The sequence below is a fragment of the Microtus ochrogaster genome, linkage group LG1 (genome assembly GCF_000317375.1).
Source record: "Microtus ochrogaster isolate Prairie Vole_2 linkage group LG1, MicOch1.0, whole genome shotgun sequence".
NCBI lineage: Eukaryota > Metazoa > Chordata > Mammalia > Rodentia > Cricetidae > Microtus > Microtus ochrogaster.
In genome coordinates, this window is record NC_022027.1 from 46,573,584 (window position 1) to 46,593,688 (window position 20,105).

Below are 20,105 nucleotides of genomic sequence, written 5' to 3' on the forward strand. Positions count from 1 at the left end.
AATAGACGCAGAAAAGCCTTTGATAAAATCTAACATGCCTTCATGAAAAAAAGTCTTAGAGAATATAGGGCTAAGGAGATATTTTTATATGGCTAATATAGGGAACATATATCAACACAATAAAAACTATACAATCATCCTAAGTAGAGAAAAGCTTAAAGTAATCCAACCAAAGTCAATATAAAACAGGGATGCCCACTATCCCCTCCTTTTCAACATTTTTTGGTGGGATTCCAAACTGGTGCAGCCACTATGTCAATCAACGTGTAGAATTCTCAAAAAGCTCAAACTAAATCTACCAGCTATCACCACTCCTTGGCATCTCTTTATTTCCTTTTGTTGACAACTACTCCAACTGTGATGAAATAACTCATTGTAGTTTTGATTTGCATTTTCTTAGTACCCATATTTTCTAACAGCTTCACAACTGGTGAGACTTTGCATTTTTCATGTATTTGTTCAATCAATTTGTATGTCTTCTTTTGAGATCTAATTCTTTAGTTCATTTTTTATTGGTCTGGTCTGTGAGGGACTGACTTTTTTGAGTTCTTATTTATATATTCTGGATATTCATCCTGCTTGATAAATAACTTGAATATTGTCTCATTCTGTAGTTTTATTTCTCTAACTTTTTAAATACATTTATTATGTGTATATTGCATGATGTTATGTGTGTGCGCGTGTGTGTGTGCATATGGAGATCAAAGGACAAGCTTATGGATTCAGTTCTCTCATTCCACCTGCATGAGGGTGGAAGGGATTCAGATTACTAGGCTTGCACACACAGCAAGCACCGTTACCTGTTGAGCCATCTCAATATCCTGTTGGTTAATTCCCCAATTTCTCTTACTGTGAAAAACTTAGCTTGACAGAACTACATTTGTCTACTTTTACTTTTGTTGCCTATGCCTTTGATGTACTCTCTAAAATCATCATGACCTACATTAATGTCTTTAAGTGTTTCCCCTATCAGAAACCGTCAATTCAAGTACACAATTGTTGCATAAGCCAGTGGAACTATATTGAGTAGCACAGCACAAAGGGCTCTAGAGAATTTTAGATACCAGTTTATGGAGGAGTCATGATCTGTTTAGCTACTTCTAGCCACATGCTCATCCAGAAAGACTGGAGAATACTCTTCAGTCAAGTAGGTATGTACTGTGGAACAAGGTTTCAGCCAACTAAAGGAAAAGTGCACCATAGGACAGTGTTCCCTAGTGAGCTATGCCTGTGCAACTACATGACTAATTCACCTTCACCGAAGAACACATTTCTCAGAAATTATTTCCATAATTAAGTGACAGATGGCTCTATTAAGCATATCATCAAGAGGAACATGTTTACACAAAGGATAATTGGATCCTATTACATAGCAGCACTGAATTATGATCATATTAAAGTTACAATGATCAGACTGTAAGGATGGATGCTATGTAGTAAACACAGTCATATGTGAAATTATTTGCTTGTTTGCTTTCACATGCACAGCCCACCATCACTTTGTTCTCAAAGGATTGAGGACATAACATTTTTTAGGCTTCTTACTGATAACTTCTGGCTAGGACCAGCCACTGAAGACATGGAAGAAAACTAGAGGGGAGGAAAACTAGGGCCTTTTTCTTGTTTAGAGCCTTGAGTATCATTTCTAGTCAGCTCTGGGCCACAGCCTACTCTGGGAAGGATCTGCTAAGGTTCTAGCTGCATGGCTCTAGGTAAATTCAGCCTCTTGGATCTGATTATCTCTTCCCAATTTCCAGTTTATTGCCTTTTAAAAATGGTAATACGTGGAGCTAGAGAGATGGCTCATGGTTAAGAGCATTGACTGCTCTTCCAAAGGATCGGAATTCAATTCTCAGCACTCAAATGGTGGCTCACAACCATCTGTCATTCCAGCCCCAAAGGATTCAACACCCTCCTGTGGGCACTACACATATGTAGTACAGCCATACAGGCAAAACATCCATGCACATAAAGGTGGTAATATCTTCTAAACGTTACTATTTCCCTCACCGTTTGAATTTATTGTTTCCTTATCTTCTTATGGCTTCTTGCATTATAAAATTCTGATAATTGCTAACCCCTTACTGTAGACTATCTGCATGGAGAGCCTGTAAATACCTATAAATTAGCTTACACTGGCCTTTCAATAAGATCAGCATGTTTTTACTGATGCATCTATTATTTATTTATTTACTTATTTTGTTTTTTCAAGACAGGGTTTCTCCATGTAGCTTTGGAGCCTGTCCTAAAACTAGCTCTCGTAGACCAGGCTGGCCTTGAATTCAGAGATCCGACTACCTCTGCCTACCATGTGCTGGGATTAAAGGCACATGCCACCATTGCCCAGCTTACGGATATATTTATGAGCTATTTATACACAGTGTGGTTGTTTTAATGAGAATGACCCCCATGGGCTTGTATTTAATTGCTTGGTCCATAGTTAGTGGAACTATTTGAAAGGATTAGAGGTGGCCTTGTTAGAGGTGAGCTTGAGTTTCAAAAGCCTACACCAGTCTCAGCTCTTCCCTATGCCTCATGCCCATACATCAGATGCAAGCTCTCAGTTAACTGCTCTACATTGTGCTTGATTGTTTGCCACCATGTTCCCTGCTCTAATTCTCTGAAAGCCCCCAAATACTTTCTTTGAAAAGCTCTTGGTCATGCTGTCTTGTCACAGCACCTGACAACTAAAACAAAGAATTTATCTTCTATGTCAAGTTTTGTGGTTTTCCATAACAAGACTTTTATAACCCAACAACCTGGTATATGGAACCTCTTCCTCCTTGCCATGGGATAGATTCTCCAGAAAACCAGTTTTTTAGATGCAGACTGACAGTGAGAATGTTTTTATTATACTTCTCAGGATCAAATTTGTTGAGGAAACTGTACTGCCATAACAGCCTTAGAAATTTGCACAGGGAACTTTGGTGTCTTCAAAATTGCCTACACATTGATACAAGGGAGCTAAGCCTTAATTGACTCCGTTTTTTTGCCAGGGACTGGTTGTAAGTAACCACTCTATAGTAGGTCATGACCTTGAGCAAAGCAGCTCTCTGTCCTCAGGGGAGGAGCTGCCAGCCAACAGCTTCCTACACTCCCAGAGGAGAGAATTAGTGTTTGAGTCTTGAAGAGACTACAAGCACTGCCTGAGTCACTTGATATGGTGGGTGGCAAACACATTACAATATTAAAGAATTGGACCACTGCAGCTGCACCACTAATCCAAGCGTTCTACAGAACCCATGGCCCAGTAAAGAAGGCCTCTTGACCGGTCATGTGCTTCACAGCCCTTTCCTTCAGTCACCCATGCCTAAGAACGAAAAACAGTCTCATCTGAAAGGCCAGCTGGCTTATTGTGAGAATCGAATGAGCTAATATATATTATAGTGTATGACACACTGTGAGCTCTTTAACAATAAACTGTATATTTACCATGATCTACAAATAGGAGATAGCAGCATAAAAGATAATGCTCTAAAATACACGGGACTCTGCTTGGTTTCAGTAAGAACCTTATCATTTGCTGTTGTAATTGAGTGTATGTCCTTGATTTTCTTCAACAGAAAATTTAAATCTCTATTCAATCAAAATTATAAAAAGTTAAACTTTTATCTGTAAAGAAGTTAACCTCTAAAAAAAATAGAAAGAAAAAAAAAGGCAACCTTTGACCAAAAGAGTGCAGGAGCTATTGGCTACCGTCCAGATGGCTCCTCATAAGGTTCCACATAGATTCAAACTTCAGTGGCATATAGGTGATTAGTTCAGCAATTCATCTGTGACACTTCCCAGTACCCATCCTCGTTTCTTATGATCACAAGGCAAAATAAACTGTTGAAAAGATGATCCTTTGGGTTCTGTTATTTGTAAATGAAAAGGAAGCTAATATACCAGAAATAGCTAAAACAACAACAAACAAACAAACCAAAACCAAAACCAACAACAAACCAAAGACTCAAGATATATCTCACCAGCTTATTTGGTTGAAAACTACAGGTGCTCTCATCGGTGACAGGTTTGAAATGAATGAAAAAGAAGCACTGGTTTATTGGGGAAGTAGTAGAACTTAAACAGGACAGGAAAAAATTCTGGCTGCCTGTGCAGTTTTCAAAGTTAACTTTAGAAAACTTGGGCGGGGGGGGGGGGACCTCAAAAGGCTCAGAGCAGCCAGCTATAAGTCAAGGCATATTGTAAAAGTCAGAATGCATAAAAAGGCAGTGTAAAAGACCACTGTACTAGTCATTATTTCAGAACAAACAACATTAAAGATTAGACTCAGAAATTCCATATTAGGAACACGTACAACAAATATTGCCTTCAATTTCAAGGTACTGCATGAAACCCTACAATCTAGGATGGGAACATTTGGTTGTGACAGCAGAGAAACTTGAATTTCCTAACTATCCCTAACCCTCAAAGCACTATCTCTTCTAGAGGAAGAGAGACTATAACCCACAAAGTTCTCATTGGTAGCAGCTGCTCAGAGTTGTGCTTGTCTCCTTCATCTCTTCTCACTGAAGACCCACAATCTTAACGACACCACCTGAACAAAAGGAATGTATTAACGGTATCTACCTCCAAAGAAAACAGTTGACAAAGCCAACCAATTTTAAGAGCCAGGCTAACATTTTAGGAACTAAAGCAGCACATAAAAGTGGACTCTATGTATGGTAACTGTACCTTAACTGATGGGGTGGTCCTCTCTGGTGAAGCAAAGCAATGTTTCAGCAGAGTACTAGAGGTAGTACTAACACATCTGAGATGGACTAGGAGTGGACAATGGGTCCAAACTTCTCAGGGGGAGATTCCCCTTGTGCTCAGCCTCACACCATAACTTTATTCTTTCTGTTGCCTTGGCTATACGTTCATTTTCAGCACCCTTACTCCATTTCTGTTGTCACTGAGACAACTGGATGTGATGCATGCACAAACAAGGACAGAGCAATCAACATCCAAAGTACTCGTGTTCATGCAGACAGGCTCCATCCACAAGTAAATTCTCTTTCCCATTCCTCTAAAACAAAACAAAAACTGTTAAGAAGCATTTTAACCTGTTTTTCTGAGTTTCTTTGTAAGTGGAAACTGTCAAATCTCCACAGGCAAGTTGTCTAAGCTGATAGTATGGAGGTTTTGAATAATCCAATTCAATAATATAAATTATACTGAATTTATTCATACAATGTAATTTTGTATATTATATTTTCCATACTGTAATTTGATTCTTAATGAATTTTCTTCATTTTAATAATTTCTTCATAGACAGTTGTTTTATGTATATATATATATATATAACATAATTCATTCTTCTTTGATTTGTAAACATTTTAATGTGGTTCTTTTTTTGTGGTCTTCATTAGTCAAGATGTTAGGCAGAATGCTTACATAAAGTGATAAAAGTGACATGTGAATACATTTTTTAACCAGAGCAGACTCTTGTTTCTAATCACTAATTATGAAGTTAGTTAAAAGATTATTGCAGATGTTCTCTGGATTTAACAAGTTCCCTATGGCAAACTAAATATCAAAAGCTTGACTTACTAAAATTCAAGGTATTTATATGCCACACAATGAAAATAAACCAGTATAGTATTATGAAAAAAAAAGAAGCATTTTAACCAGTTCCCCAGAGTTCTAAGAAGGTACTGTTGCCCACAGAGATAATGAATTAAAAAACATCTCCCCCGATTTGCTTCGTTTTCCCTAAATTCATTCTTTCCAGGTCTCTAGGCTTTAGATCACTTAAAACACCATTAGCTACTTTGTCCTGGTCCAATTTTTAAAAATGGGCCAGGTGCTGGAATGATGGCTTAGTTTTAAGAGTGCTTTCAATACATGAACAAGGACCTCAGTTTGGATCCCCAGCACACTAAACTAATCCCTGAAGATTTAAGATTATTGCTTCAACTTTACCAACAAGCCTGTTTTGCCCAAGGCCATAAAGTGCACAAACATGCAGTGAATGATTCCAATGTCCTCTCTTAAGAGCTTCTTGAGGCAGTCAATTTGAAACCTGAACATCAAGATCCACTTCATAAATGGCTTCTGAGAAGAGCCCCAGGGTCAACTACAGGCTTGTAGCAAATCTTTAAATGCCAAGGAAGTAGGCACTGGGCTCCATAGCCTAGGGATTTCTTTGGATGCCAGCAATCTGTTCCAAAATAATCTAAAACTGTCCTTTCAAGTACTAAGCTGGTTACTTCAATTTCCTCTCTGAATCTGACTCATACCTGAAAATCAGTTTTCAGTTGAATATATCCAGTTCTTTGAATTTCTAATCATACTGCATGACCTCTTCTTTCTTTCTCAGATGCTAAGATTTAAAACTATTTTTATACTTACTCAAACATTTGGGTATCTTCTTGTGTCATAAATAAAATATATGGGAAATTATTTTTGGGAGGACAAGGAGTCTATCATCTTTATAGATGTGTTATCAATGCTGAATGAATCTGCTTTGGGTCTTGGCAGGTCTAACCTATCACGCTTGTTCAGGTCTATTTAACTCTTCTTGTCACACTGGTCAGACTAATGGCACTAAGATCTAGCAGTTGATTCATATTCATAGTACATTCCTAAAGCTTATCAGGAGACTTCTGTTCACCAGGCACTCAAAGACATAGGATGAGAAGCTTCATCTCAGCATAAAATCCCATGGGCACCAAGGCACCAAGGTAAGAAACTATAACATGGCACATCACATCCATTTACTACAAACTCAGGGTATTACAAGTAAGTCCCTTTGCTTGATTTCTTCTGGTAAAGTATGTCACATAACTTCAAAATCTATCCTATTTGAAATCCTTAATTTAATTCTCAACAAATAACAAAAAAGTAAAACAAAAAATACTCAAGTATGAATTTGAAATTGTTCTAGCTAAATCACCTTGATTTCCTAGTTTGCCCTACAAGAAAAGTACCCACCCCAAAGCAGGAACTTAGCATTGCACAAATAATCAAAAACCAAGACAAAAGTATGCAGTTGCAAAATGGCCATTTATTGCCTACAGGGAAAGGAAAAGTGGGAGAAGGGAAAGTACACAGGTGCAAGGAAACAAGCATATATTTAGCCCTATACATCATGTGTGAGCAGTACCCAATCTCCAAAATGGAAAAAAAAAATTTTGTCATCTGACATAATAGTTAAGGTTCTTAAGCACCTCCCTTCTGAGCTGCCACAAGATTTAAAAGGCAGGACTGCTTTGTTTAGTCAATGTTCACATTAATGAAAAAGAATACCACCACCCAACTGTGTCCTTTTTCACACACATCTTCTATAGTGTCTACTATGAAAAACATCTCAGCTAAGCATTTCGGTCAAGATCCAGACCTTATCAACTGTTTAATAAATAGAAAAATAAAGCAGCTGGTGATTTTATCAGAGAATGAGAGTAGAACCATCTTCTCCAGTGATGACAAGAGTTAAATGTCAAGAATATCACAGAACCAGTCTATCAAACATTAATTATTAGTAAGCTACAATTACATGGCACTTCATTGAATCCTCTAGTAAAGAAAAAAGAAAAAAAGCTTGGATTGTAAATGATTATCAGAATATGTCCATTTAGTGCTTGGCTTTTTCTTAAAAATAAATACACAACTTGAAACAGTAGAATTTACTTAGAATGGTATTAATAGAAACAACCAAGTACTCATGGGGAAATTACTAAAACATTTTGCGTAGTTTCAGGATCATGTGCTTTGCTTTTATACCATTGTAAGAGTTACAAAAACCACTATATAGGACACAGAATAACTCAAGTGTATGCAAAATAATAAATTAGTCAACTTAATGCCAGGAAATAAAAATAAATAATTCCTTCCCTAGTCAAATGGTAAACTGAGTGGAAAGGTCCATGGACAACTACTTGGCACTTACCCAGTTGAAAATAAGAGACAACTTGACCTCTGGTGAATGTAAGCAAATAGCCTGGCCTTTCCAAAGAGAAAAAAAAAGTGTACATATTTTTTCTTTAAAAAAGGAAAAACAAGCAAACAAACAAAAAAAAAGCAAAAACATGCTACCTCACTTCAGAGACAGCAGAGCTAATAAACCATTTGCCCTCCTTGAAATACTCCAAGTATTCCTACTGAACCCAACACCTCAGCTTCTCCTGGATGATAGAACTGTTTGCATTTGGGCAACTGTACGAAAGCCCATAGTGCACTTCTCAGTGCTGCTGGTGTTTAAGAAATCTGCCACTCAACACTGAACAATTCCAGATCCAGTGTGCAGGAACAGCCATCCAAACCCCTCTCAAAAGATGGCAGAGCACCGCTCAGGAATTTCAAGGTAAGGGAATATACTTTTAGCAAATTAAGCACAGAGAAAGGACAGTAGTTTCTGGATAAGGAGCAATCCACACACTGCATCACTTACCGCATTAAAGTTGAAACAGTAGCAGGACACTAAGTCTGTCTGGTAAGAAGCAAAGTCATTGTTTGGCACACCAATGCTGAGCCAATAGTCTGAGCTCAAGTAACTACACATAAATTAAGCAAATGTGGTACACTGAACAACTGATAGCTAAGAAAATATGTCAGTGCTCTAATATAGCGAGCAAGAAAGAATCATTTTTTGGAGGGCTACCAGGAGTCCTATACTTTTAGAAGTGACAAATAATATAAACAAGGAAATTAAATTCAGGGCTCTTGCTGATGAAAATAACCAGTAATAGGTGCCAATTAATATCTTTTCAAATATTCTGAAAAGTGAATATACCATGCTACCATGCCAAGAGGCATATGATTTCTGATGACAAACTTCTAATTCCAGTTCAGTGCTATTCATTTTATAGGCTGTGCCATAAAAAAAAAAACAACATTTAATAGGCATGCCCTTAATTCATATCCTTTGAAAGTTATCTTATTTCAGTTTTTCCTTTGGATCCAAGAATAAACCAAGTCTAGTGTAAACCAAGTTAAACCAAACTTATGCCAAAAGAAATAATTATATTACTTAATTATATTACTAAAACATTTTGGGAAGCCATTTTTTCCTACAGGCCTTTAACTGAGACATTTACAGGAATGCATTTAGTTAAAGTAAGAAGTACACATGTTCTTCCTTATCAGTGTCCTGAACAGGTTCCTGACTTTTTTCTGTTTCTCTTCCCATCCTCCTCTTTCTGCAGCTCTTGCTCAGAACACCCAAGGGTTTTCTTTTATCTTTTAAGCATTTAGTTGACAATTATGAAAGATGCTTTTGGCATCCTGTTCTTAAACAGGCTATAACTTTGGTAAATGAGGTTAAAGATGTAGTAGCATTTACTTGTGTTTGAAATTAAATTTGGGAATTGCAGTGCAATTACAGAATTAAAATTATCCAGAGCAATCACAGACATAAATGTTCTCTTCTGTCTATAAACTCAAAACTTCAGTTGAAGTTCCTGATTTAGAAAAATAAGTCTAACTTCTCTACTTAATTTATCTACTTCTAATAGACAAAAGTCATACAAATATGATACAACCCAAACGGAAAGTTGGTAAACAAATATTTTAACACATTAGAAAGGTGTTACTTTGGGTTTTATGGGAATAGAGAAGAAAAAACCTTACAAACATGACAGCTCACATTTCAGTCAAAACGTGTTACTTTGAATATGTGACAGAGATTTTGCTTGCTACAGGACCACTATTGTAATACAATTTATGGGATTTTTTTGTGTGTGACTGAAGCTACCAACCAGTTAATATACTTTGCAAAGCTATTAAAAACATTTCAGAAACTGAGAATATAAAATATTAAAATTTAAATCAGTATTGGAACACAGTCAACTTTTAACACTAGGAAATCTAATTTTGTGTTAGAAATGAAGCTCTATGCTCCTGGCTCCTTCAATACACGTACTCAACCTATTTCTCCTTGTGCTTTCCCTTCCCTTTGCTATCTGCTATTGAGTATACAGGTGGTTTGTGTAATTTTTATGAATTCTTGGAAATAGAATGCAGACTTAAAATTTCACCTATTGGCAAGACATACACAGGAGACAGAATTTTTAAATGGAGCACAATTTTGTCCATGTTCTGGGTTTAATGTGCCACACCCTCAATTTTAACATAATCTGCCACAGATTCAAGTGATATGAGTCTTAGTTTTCAGCTTTCTCCCTTCTCAGTGATATATGACTTTAAGATCAAAAAAAAAAGTTTCATATTTCTACAATTGTAACACTAAAACATAGTGGCTTTTGAAATACATTCACAAAGGATGCTTATTAGTAAAATTGAGTATCTGCTTATGGATATCAGAAACGTAATTTGAAAATAAAGAGATTAGAAGAAGGCAAATGGGAGGGTAGGGGAAGCTGGTCTCAGAACCCATTGTGCCATACCTGACTTTAACATGTGATATTCAAATGAATGTTCACACGCCTTACATCAAATAAATCAAACAAAAATATTTAGCTATGTTGTACAAAATTTTTTTTTTACATAAAACACCATAAATCTTGAACAGATCTACTGTATCTGAATTCTAAAAAGTTGCCTACAGAATGGTGCTGGGATTCTGTTCTCTGCTTGCTTTTAGGCAGTGCTGTTGCTTAAAAGTTGACACCAGGCACAATATTGTAAAACAAAGTCAACAAGCAAGGAGCAGTAAGTGGATTTGAGCCTTTTCCCAGATGTCAGTCCTGAGGATGCTGCAATATTCCCCATCAAAGTGTGTAAAGCTATGAGGAGGGCACTGATGCTCGACAGTGGGTGACTTGACATGCACTTGTACGACTGTTATAATGGCAAACAGTGCAGTTTCCCCTTCCTCAAACAACACCGTTTCAATAAACTTAACACTCCAGTTCTTAGGAAAATTACCAGAAATCATATTTAACAGTTAAAAAAATACATAGCACAATCTAAAAATGCCCAAATTTTCTTTTATCATCAGATAAAATATGCAGCAGCCCAACGGCATAAAGCTTATTAACTTATTCTGAGAACTAGAAAGTATATGAGCAGATATGATTCATTTTCACGAATATATACCATGTCATTCACCTTGTCCTTTGGGCTTCTCACTGCCAAAGTTCCAAATGGCATGCATTTAGCAAGACAATGCTGAGGACAGCAGCATTTCTGATCATCTGAACTGGCAGCTCAAAACTAGATACCACTCCTTTTACAAAGGGAACAAAGGGGAAACAGTGTGTGAAATTTAGGCAAGAGGCTAAAGGGAAACCGTGCACATGAAATTTGGGTTACCATGCCCTAGGTGTGTGCCACCCAAAACAAAACACAATCACCTACCTCAACAGAGCTACTACCAACATTTAAGAAAACCACATTAAAATACACAGGATAATGAATGGTTTGAAAGAGTGCATTTGGAAGCAGAGAGACCCAATTACACACCTTCTTGCAACAGAGTGCCTCAATCATACACAAAATAAACTTAAGCTGTTTACAATGTTTCCCAATTTTTTTATTTTCCCCTCCACATTTAACTATTAAAAAAGATTTTTTATTAATAAATGGGCTCCTCTGTGGTTCATATACAATCATAAGTGAACTTTAAATTTCATTTTATACAAACATCTCAAAAAATATCGGGAGTGAAGTATGGTAGGAAATATTGCTCACATTGCTAATTAACATGCGTCTATGAAAGAAGAATGTTCTGTTAGTGCATATACCTCCAGAGCAGAAAACCCACCCGAAACAAAAGATCTACAACTAAACATACAGTAGCTGATTACAAAAAAAGGTAATGTCCACAAAATTAAGTTTTTCATGCTATTCTACTTTCCAGTACTATGCTTCAGATAATCAATTTGCATGGCTAGATGTTGGATGCTTGAGGTATATAAGAAGGGATACCTGAACACTGAGGAAAATCTGTCATCAAGGGTTTCTTCTACTTTTTTTTTTTATTCAGGTACTTTAACATTTTTTAAAAGAATATTTTATTTACATCAAACTTTTTTGAACTACATTGACACCCAATTACAATCGATGACAACGCCTCTGTCACTAGGCACTTTTAAAAGGGAATTTAGGCTTTACAGAGCTCTTCTGGATGCAATCCTGTGTGATATTACATCATCCCACCACCCTCATCCCACTAAAATTACCCTTTGGGGAAATATTATTTTCTATAGCCTGATCAGTAAACGATGGAAGAAATTAGTATAAAATAACCACAGGAAATGTATTATTTAAGACTAATAAAACAGCCTAAGATGTCAGGTTTGAAAGAGGAGACAATTTGTATATATTTAAAACTAATTAAATAATTTAAATTTGACTTTTACTTTATATATTAGTGAGACACAAATATAGGCTATTTTCTTTTAAAATTTCATTCACATAATGGAAAATTTCTTATTTATTAAAAATATCACATTTTGATACTAGAAACAGTAAAGTGCATGAAAGTTTAAAATATAAATTTCAGAAAACTCTTATAGCAGCAAAAAAGCAGAATAAAGAAAAACTTAAAAACACAGACACAACCTTTTTCAATGTTACTGTGCCATAATTAACATCAAGCAGCCAACTAATTTTCTCCCCACAAAATGGTTATTTACGCTTTCTGCCTCTCCAGTCAGATTTTAAGTGGCCCCTCCTGGCCAACAACAACAAAAGGGGGGTTGGTTTCCAATACATCTAGAGGCATCAAACTTTGGAAATAAACCAGTAGCTCAATTCAAATCTAGACAGATATGGCAACAAAGATTAAAAGCATATGATGGCCATTTGGCAGCTAGAGTCAGAAAAAAAATGATCCAAAGTTTTCAACTACTTCCCCAAATCTGTCCTCTCCATTTGTTACCTCAAAAAAATCAAAAACAAACAAACAAACAAACCAGCCATTTAACTTACTTTGGAAAACATGTGTAACATTATATGGCTTTCCCTTTTACCAGGGGCTTTTCATTCAGTAATCTTCTTCCTTAAACATTAAAACTGTAGTGGTAAAGACGATATGGATCATATCTTTTTCCAGTACAACCAGACAGCAAAGAAGAGTGGACATGAAAAATGACAAATATTAGATACTAATTTTGTGGGCATCCTAAAAATACCAAATTCTACTTTCAATATGTATGGCAGTATATATCTGCTATTTCCTTATAAATGGACTGGAGAGATGAGCTTAAAGTTAATACTTCTAAAAAAATTATAACTAACAGGCAGACCAAAAAGGAAAGGGGGGGGGGAAGATTCCTCAAACAAAACAACCAGCATTTGGCCAACAAACTATCACAAACTAATGCTTGACCTTGAAAGCATGTTGTACAATTATTTTCATTTCTCAAATTATCTTGTTATGGCTAGTGACTATATCACATTTAATGTACAAATCAAGCAAATTTAAGTGCTTTGTTACTGTGCAAATGACTTAGGAGCCAAAAATCAACTTGTTATAAAGGAAACCAGAAACTCAAAGAAGTTTTTCCTATAAGGCATGCCATAATTCAATTGAAAATCTTGTATTTGGAGTTTGTAAAAATCACTTCTTATAAAAATGATTGGCTTATTTGAAATCATTCCATAGAATGTATTTGTTTTTAGAGAAGAAAACTGGTGTTGGGCCTCAGATTAGTGATTTACCATTTGTGAATGCTCTTTTCTAATATAATAGGAAAAAATCCAATTTTAAAGTATATTAAACGTTTGGATAGACAGACGGTAATACTTTGGTTCCAGCCCTAGTGCCAAATGATATCAATATGCACAAAACATACAAAGTCTTATAGCGAACACATAATGAAAGGAACCTGAAGCAGCAGCTTAAGGATGGCCATACTTCACTCCTACATACTTTGATTTACAACTGTACAGGTCCATAGCAACAGATCCCCGTCTTGGCGGGGCTATACTCCACTACCTCCGATTAGGCAAGTGAACACCATTGACAAGAGGCAGGAGTGGAGGGTGAAGTTCAAGTTGTGTTAACAGTGAGAAGTGGTCTGAAGGGATGTGAGGGTGTGGACACCCCGTGATGTTGTTCTCAACCAGCCATTGAGGATCTAAAGGCCCCAGGACACCAAGCACGTTCATATGAGTCTTGGAATAGAAAATGTAGTCAATCACACCCTGGGAAAAGAATAGGGGTAACAGGGAGGAGAAAGAAAAAAATATGTTTAGAAAATGAGAAAAATGCCATAGAAAGAACAAGAACAATCCTTAATTTGGAAAAGCTAAATAGCTAAGTAACCTGTATTCCTGGTGCCTGTTATCCTGACTATATATTAAGCAAGGCTCTAATTTTTAATGGGTTATTACAAGAATAAAGGTGGTTGAATAAAGAAACAACATGGTTTAATAAAATCTAACATATATGCAAGCTACTATACAGCTAACTGTCCTAATCTGCTTAGTTTAAAATACTCATTTCTACAAATCCTGGCACTAAAGAAAAGTATCAGTTAGTAGAAACAGACACACACACGAAGACAAAATCCCGTATATATAACATCTGTTCTATTTCCGAAGCTAGATGATTTGATTTGTTTGACTAACAGATAACAAAACTAATGTGTCTCCACTGTCCCAGGCAGTGCATAGATTCCACCTAATCTAATGTTTACATATATCAGGAGAGTCCACAACCAAACAGAAAAAAGTATTTCTACATGTGAAATCCACTCATCCATTCATTTAATGTAGCAAGGACTTGCTATATATATATATAAAACCCAGCTAGGCTTGAATTTAAGATCTTTCTTCCTTACCCTATCAAGTGCTGGGATTACAGTATGTGCCATAATGCCTAATGCAAGAAGAATATGGTAACTTATATGCCATTTTTTTAAAATTTATAGTTCACGGACAAGTAAAAAGTAAGCTTTCAAAAAGTAAGGAAGAAATAAAACTTTCTCTTAACCTACTCACAGACCAAGACAACAATAATAGTTACCCAATTACTGCACACTTATTTTGGGGAACTTTATTTACAGATTTTCTGAGATATGCTGGCAAATGTTTTATATATCATTATAATTTAAAGACAGGATTTAAATTAAAATAAAATATGTATCACAAAGTATAGAAGTGTATCTTTCAACTGCCAAAACCAGTAATATGTTAGAGCTGGCAATTGCCAAATTTAATGGTACCATTCTTAACAATGTGAACAAAAGTTAGATTAGAAAAAGTACTTAACCCATGGAAAACACTACAAATCAAGGCTTATGTCCCCTAGAAAGTTAGTTCAGTATTTTACTGCACATCATCATGTATGAGTTATCAAAACAATACAATCTAACAATGAATAGTTATCTAACAGTAAAACTACATTAACTTCTAAGCAGTTTTAGTTCTCATTTCGTAACTATGAAAGCAGACTAATATCAACACAGAGATTTTTCTCCTTCCTACTTTTGCTTAGAAAGGAGTAAACAAACTTCAAAAATTAAAAAGGGAAGCTAGGCATAGTGGTGCCCACCTTTAATCTTTCATCCCAGGAGGCAAGGCAAGTGGATCTCTTGAGTTAAAAGCCAGCCTGATCTATATAGTGAGCAGTCAGGGCATTACAGAGAAACTTGTCTCAAAAAACTAAACAAACAAACAGAAAAGTGAACAAAATAGGAACAGGTTATTGAAGATGTGAATGAACCTATTTAATAATTTTCCTTTTGTATTATACTATAACTTCTCTAGGCTTTATATACTAAATATCTTTCTACATCTACATATGTATATTTTGGATAGAAGACATGCAATTCATTCTGGAAATAGCAGAAAGCAAGACAGGTAAAAAGAAGAGCTACAAGTATAGGAAACGATCAGAAAACAGGTAAAGGGAACTGAGTAATCAGAGAGACTGCCACCAGTCTTTCAATGAGTATCTTGTCCTGTACATGAACAACAGGCTCCCTTATTTTTAAGACTTCCTTTTTCTTTTAAAAACTAGTTTCATGGGTGACTTGAGAATATACTAGTAGTACTACATGGATAAGACTGACATTAAGCACAACCTGTAACTCCACCCCTACAAGAAACCTGGGAAATTATAAGATATTTAAAAAAAATTTGACTGAATACTATATAAATTCATTCCAGGTGAGTTTAGCCATAGTTATATTAAGGGCTTAAGTTCTTGCTAAGCACTGGTGGTGGTAAACAGGTGAGAATTGACTGTATTAATATATACCCAAGTTCTGCCAACAGTGACTGACAAGTAAAAATTTTAGAAATATCACCTATTATCATTAATATCTAAAATGTAAACAAATGAAAGCTAAAAAAGAATTCGAATGATATCAATAATAAACACAAAACCCAACAAAATTTCCTTTTTAGTTGTATATGCAAACCAGACGTATTTTTTTAACCAGACATTTTTTGTGACTAGATTTTGTGTGTTTGTTTTTGAATCAATAATTTATTTTTTTCATGTGTACATATATTTTGCCTGCATGCACGTCTGTGGAACATTTGGGTGCCTGGCGCTGACAGAGGTCAGAAGATGGCATCAAATGCCCTATAAGCTGCCAGAAAAGTGCTGGAAATCAAACTAAGGTCCTCTGAAAGAACAGCTAGTGCAATCTCTCTAGGTCTGCAAACTCTTAATCATATGGGTTTATATTCTTTTTTACATGCTTTTATTTGAAATAGTTCATATGCCACCCAGAGACTGCTACTTACTTTGAAATCAAAGGTGTAATTGGTATAAGGCATCAAGTTATTTTCATAGGCGCTCTTAAGTTGGAAGCCATGTGTGATTCTCCCTTCTGAGCTTCCATTCTTTCCACTACAGCTGAAGTTCATAAGACACTCATTGTACCTTAGTTCCTTGAAGTCTTTATGGTTGTCAGCTACTCCTCCGTTGCTTAAATATTCCACAACACCTAGTAGAATAAAGAAAGGAACACTGTATTTTAATATTTAGTACAAAGTTGTATTAAGCCTTACTTTACAGACACACCAAATTTAGAGAGGCTTGGTTAAGTCCTATGACACTCTTAGCAGGGCTTGGTGGTACATATCTTTAATCCTAGTACCCAAAAAGCAGAAAGGCAGGCTGATTTCTCAGAGTTCCAGGACAGCTTGGTCTACATAGAAATCTCCAGGCAAGCCAGGCCTGTATAATGAGATCCTGTATCGGAAACAAACAAAAGTGTTCCTGTTGCTGGTTTCTAGTAATTTCATGTAACAACCACACTGAAAGGTATTTGTCAATTTAAGAAAAAAGTACCAGGACCATCCAGGTATACTGTCAATCTTAGTGGTTCTTTGGGTTTAGATGATTTTTAGAACCTAGACATTTACCAGAAGTCTTGACTGTGTTTTTGTAATATTACTCAAAACCACCATCTCATGGTAGTTTGAATGTAAATGGTCCACATACAATAAGGAGTGGCACAATTAGGAGGTATGGCTTTGCTGGAGTGGGTATGTCCTTGTTGGAGGAAGCGAAGGTGAGCTTTGAGGTTTCCTATGCTCAGGGTACTGTCCAGTGTCTCAGTCAACTTCCTTTAGCCTACGTATCAAGTTGTAGTCAGCATCCTATCTGCCTACATGCTGCCATGCTTCCCACCATGATGATAATGGACTAAACCTCTGAAACTGTAAGCAAGTCATCCCAATTAAATATTTTACTTTGTAACAGTTGCTATGGTCATGGTGTCTCTTCAGAGCAATAAAAGTCCTAAGAGATATCTCTTTAGCAGTAGTTACAATAATCAACATTAAAGATATATAAAAAAGAATGTTAGACTTTTCATTCTCAATAATTCAATACTCAGAGTTAACTCATTTATTTATTTATTTTTAATTATTATTTTCTGTGTATGAGTGTTCGCAAGTCTGTACCACATGCATGCCTAGTGCCCCCTCAGGCTAAAAGAAGTTCTATCAGGTTTCCTGGAATTAAGATTACTGACTGTTTTAAGTCACTGTGTGGGCTCTAGGAATCGAACCATGGCCCTCTGGGAAAACAGTCAGTGCTCTTAACCACTAAGCTCTCTCTCCAGTTCAACCCCCCCATTATCTGTCTGACAACTATGATGAACATTTTGAATTTAAATAATATTATATGCCAGAGACCAAAAGTATTAATGTGTCTAAAGAGTTGAAAAGAGTAGCAGCTTCAAAGTTTCTACCGAATTAACAAACATGAAAAAAGTCTTACTCTTTTATTAGTTAGCAATATTAAATTCATTTATTAGTAATTAAGAATGATAGCAAAACATGAAGTAAAATGATTATCAGTGTTGTAAATAACTCAAAAGGAAATGCAACTTATCTAGCAGTTACGATTATGCTAGGCAAACAATTTAATGAGGTCAATAAAATTACTCCCAGATTGAATAACATGTATAGCACCTAAAAAACAGAACCAGGATCCAACCATGCTTTGAGCAGTGAACTATGCAATGGTAACAATGATGCTAGTAGTTATTATAAATGATTTCAAGAAAATATGAAATAATACAAGAAACAATTGCAGTTTTTAAAAGTTGTATAGAATAAGAAAGAGGGATGAGGGCTGGAGAGACAGCTCAGTAAAGTGATTGCCATGCAGGCATTGGAGTCTGAGTCATGCTTCAGAACCCATGAAAATATAACTGAGAATAGTGGAGAGCTCTTGTAACACCAGTGCTGAGGATGTACAGGCAGACAAATCACTGGGGCTCACTGGTCAGCCAGCATACCCTACTTGGTGATCCCTAGGCTGGTAGAGACCTAGTGTGACAAACAAGGTGACTAGTACCCGAGGAACACCCAAGGTTGACTTCTGGGGAGTGTGAGCACATATGCACAAACATACCACCATGTATTCATGCATATACACGTGGGAGAATGAGAGAGGCAGAGGAAAGAAAGAAGGTGCTAGTTGGCCTAGGGGTCAAAATCAAATATTTGCAAAGATTTCAGCATTTAATTACAATGAACAAGATATTTTCTTAGGCTGGTTATTTATAAATTCCAAGTATACGTATTTATTTTATATCTGCTATTGAGTGACTATTCTGACTACAGCTGGGGACATAATTCAGCGGCAGAATGCTTGCCTAACATGCAACAATCTTGAGTTTAATCTCCACCAGGGATATGGATTAAATACCTTAATAATAATATGTAATATTTAGAATATGTTTTGCTAACAGTACAAGACTTATATTATACTCGTTTGTTTTGCATTTGAAATCTAGGATCTACAATGGAGAACTCTGTCTTCCAAAGATGAAATTCAGACATAAAGTAGTCCAGTGGTGTGATATACAATCTTACTAGAATTTTGATTATTCTTATATACTTAGTAGTAAGTACAGAAAGATCACTGGAAACTTGCCAAGATTATTGAGACGCTATCCAAAATGAATGTTCTCTAAAGAGAACATTCTCCCTTCTCTGATGAACTCTGTGCCTCAGGAGGTTGATCTTGCATGGATGCAAATCCTTCCCTATATCTTTTAGCTGGACTTGGTTAGTGGGTAGCCCTGGCAGATCAGAGCAGAGTGAGAGAGGGTATCTCTTCCCATAGCTTCCTTATTATAATCTAGAAAGCATTGATTCTATCATTCAATTCCAAGCCATCACGTCAATTACTGGCCCTCTTTTATACATCCACGTTCTGATGACAGCTCCCAACATCTTTCCAGTTAAGAGTAGGAGTGGTAAAGTACAAAAGCAATCATTTTGCTTCATTTAAGCTTGACCACTCCTTTGGAATCAGTTTCCTTACTAAACTTTTTTCAATTAGTTACTATCTCACCCCGTCCCCCGAATTTCAAACAGACGTTTTCCTTAATTTAGAAGAAAAAGCCCTGTTAGGAGATAGGTGGCCTTTCAACCAGGATTAAAAACAAAATGAAGGCAAGGAAAATATGTTGTAAATACCTGAATCTGGCAATGAGTTAAGATCTGCACATAGCACCAGCGGGATGGAATTAGGATCTGCAGTTGGGCTGCCAGGCCTACTTGAGGCTTTCTCCAGAATGTTTTTAACCTCTGACACAAACATCATGGTCTGAATAAGTTTCACATCAGAATACTCTGGGTCCCAATGCATGTGGGCATTTGCCACTATAAGAAGCTGTTTGTCTGCAGCATGAATCGGCTTCATACCTAAATTTAAACATAAAAAAGAAAATGTAGAAAGTTATGTTTATGTTTCTTAAAGAGTAGTACCTTAAAAGTTTTCTGGAAAAGATCCAATG

At 36.2% G+C, this 20,105-nt stretch overlaps 1 protein-coding gene across 5 annotated transcripts in view; it reads right to left on the reverse strand.

The window, feature by feature from the left end:
* Positions 1-6,971: 6,971 nt before the first annotated feature.
* Positions 6,972-20,105, reverse strand: part of Cnot6l (CCR4-NOT transcription complex subunit 6 like) — a 79,272-nt gene continuing 66,138 nt past the window's right edge. For all 5 annotated transcript variants that reach the window (XM_026785047.1, XM_005359519.3, XM_026785049.1 and 2 more), the window contains exons 10-12: positions 19,786-20,013; positions 16,588-16,790; positions 6,972-14,034 (exon numbers count right to left, since the gene is read on the reverse strand). In XM_026785047.1, the coding sequence (XP_026640848.1) occupies positions 13,822-14,034; positions 16,588-16,790; positions 19,786-20,013 (644 nt within the window). In that variant the 3' untranslated portion in view covers positions 6,972-13,821. The remainder of the gene's footprint in view (positions 14,035-16,587; positions 16,791-19,785; positions 20,014-20,105) is intronic.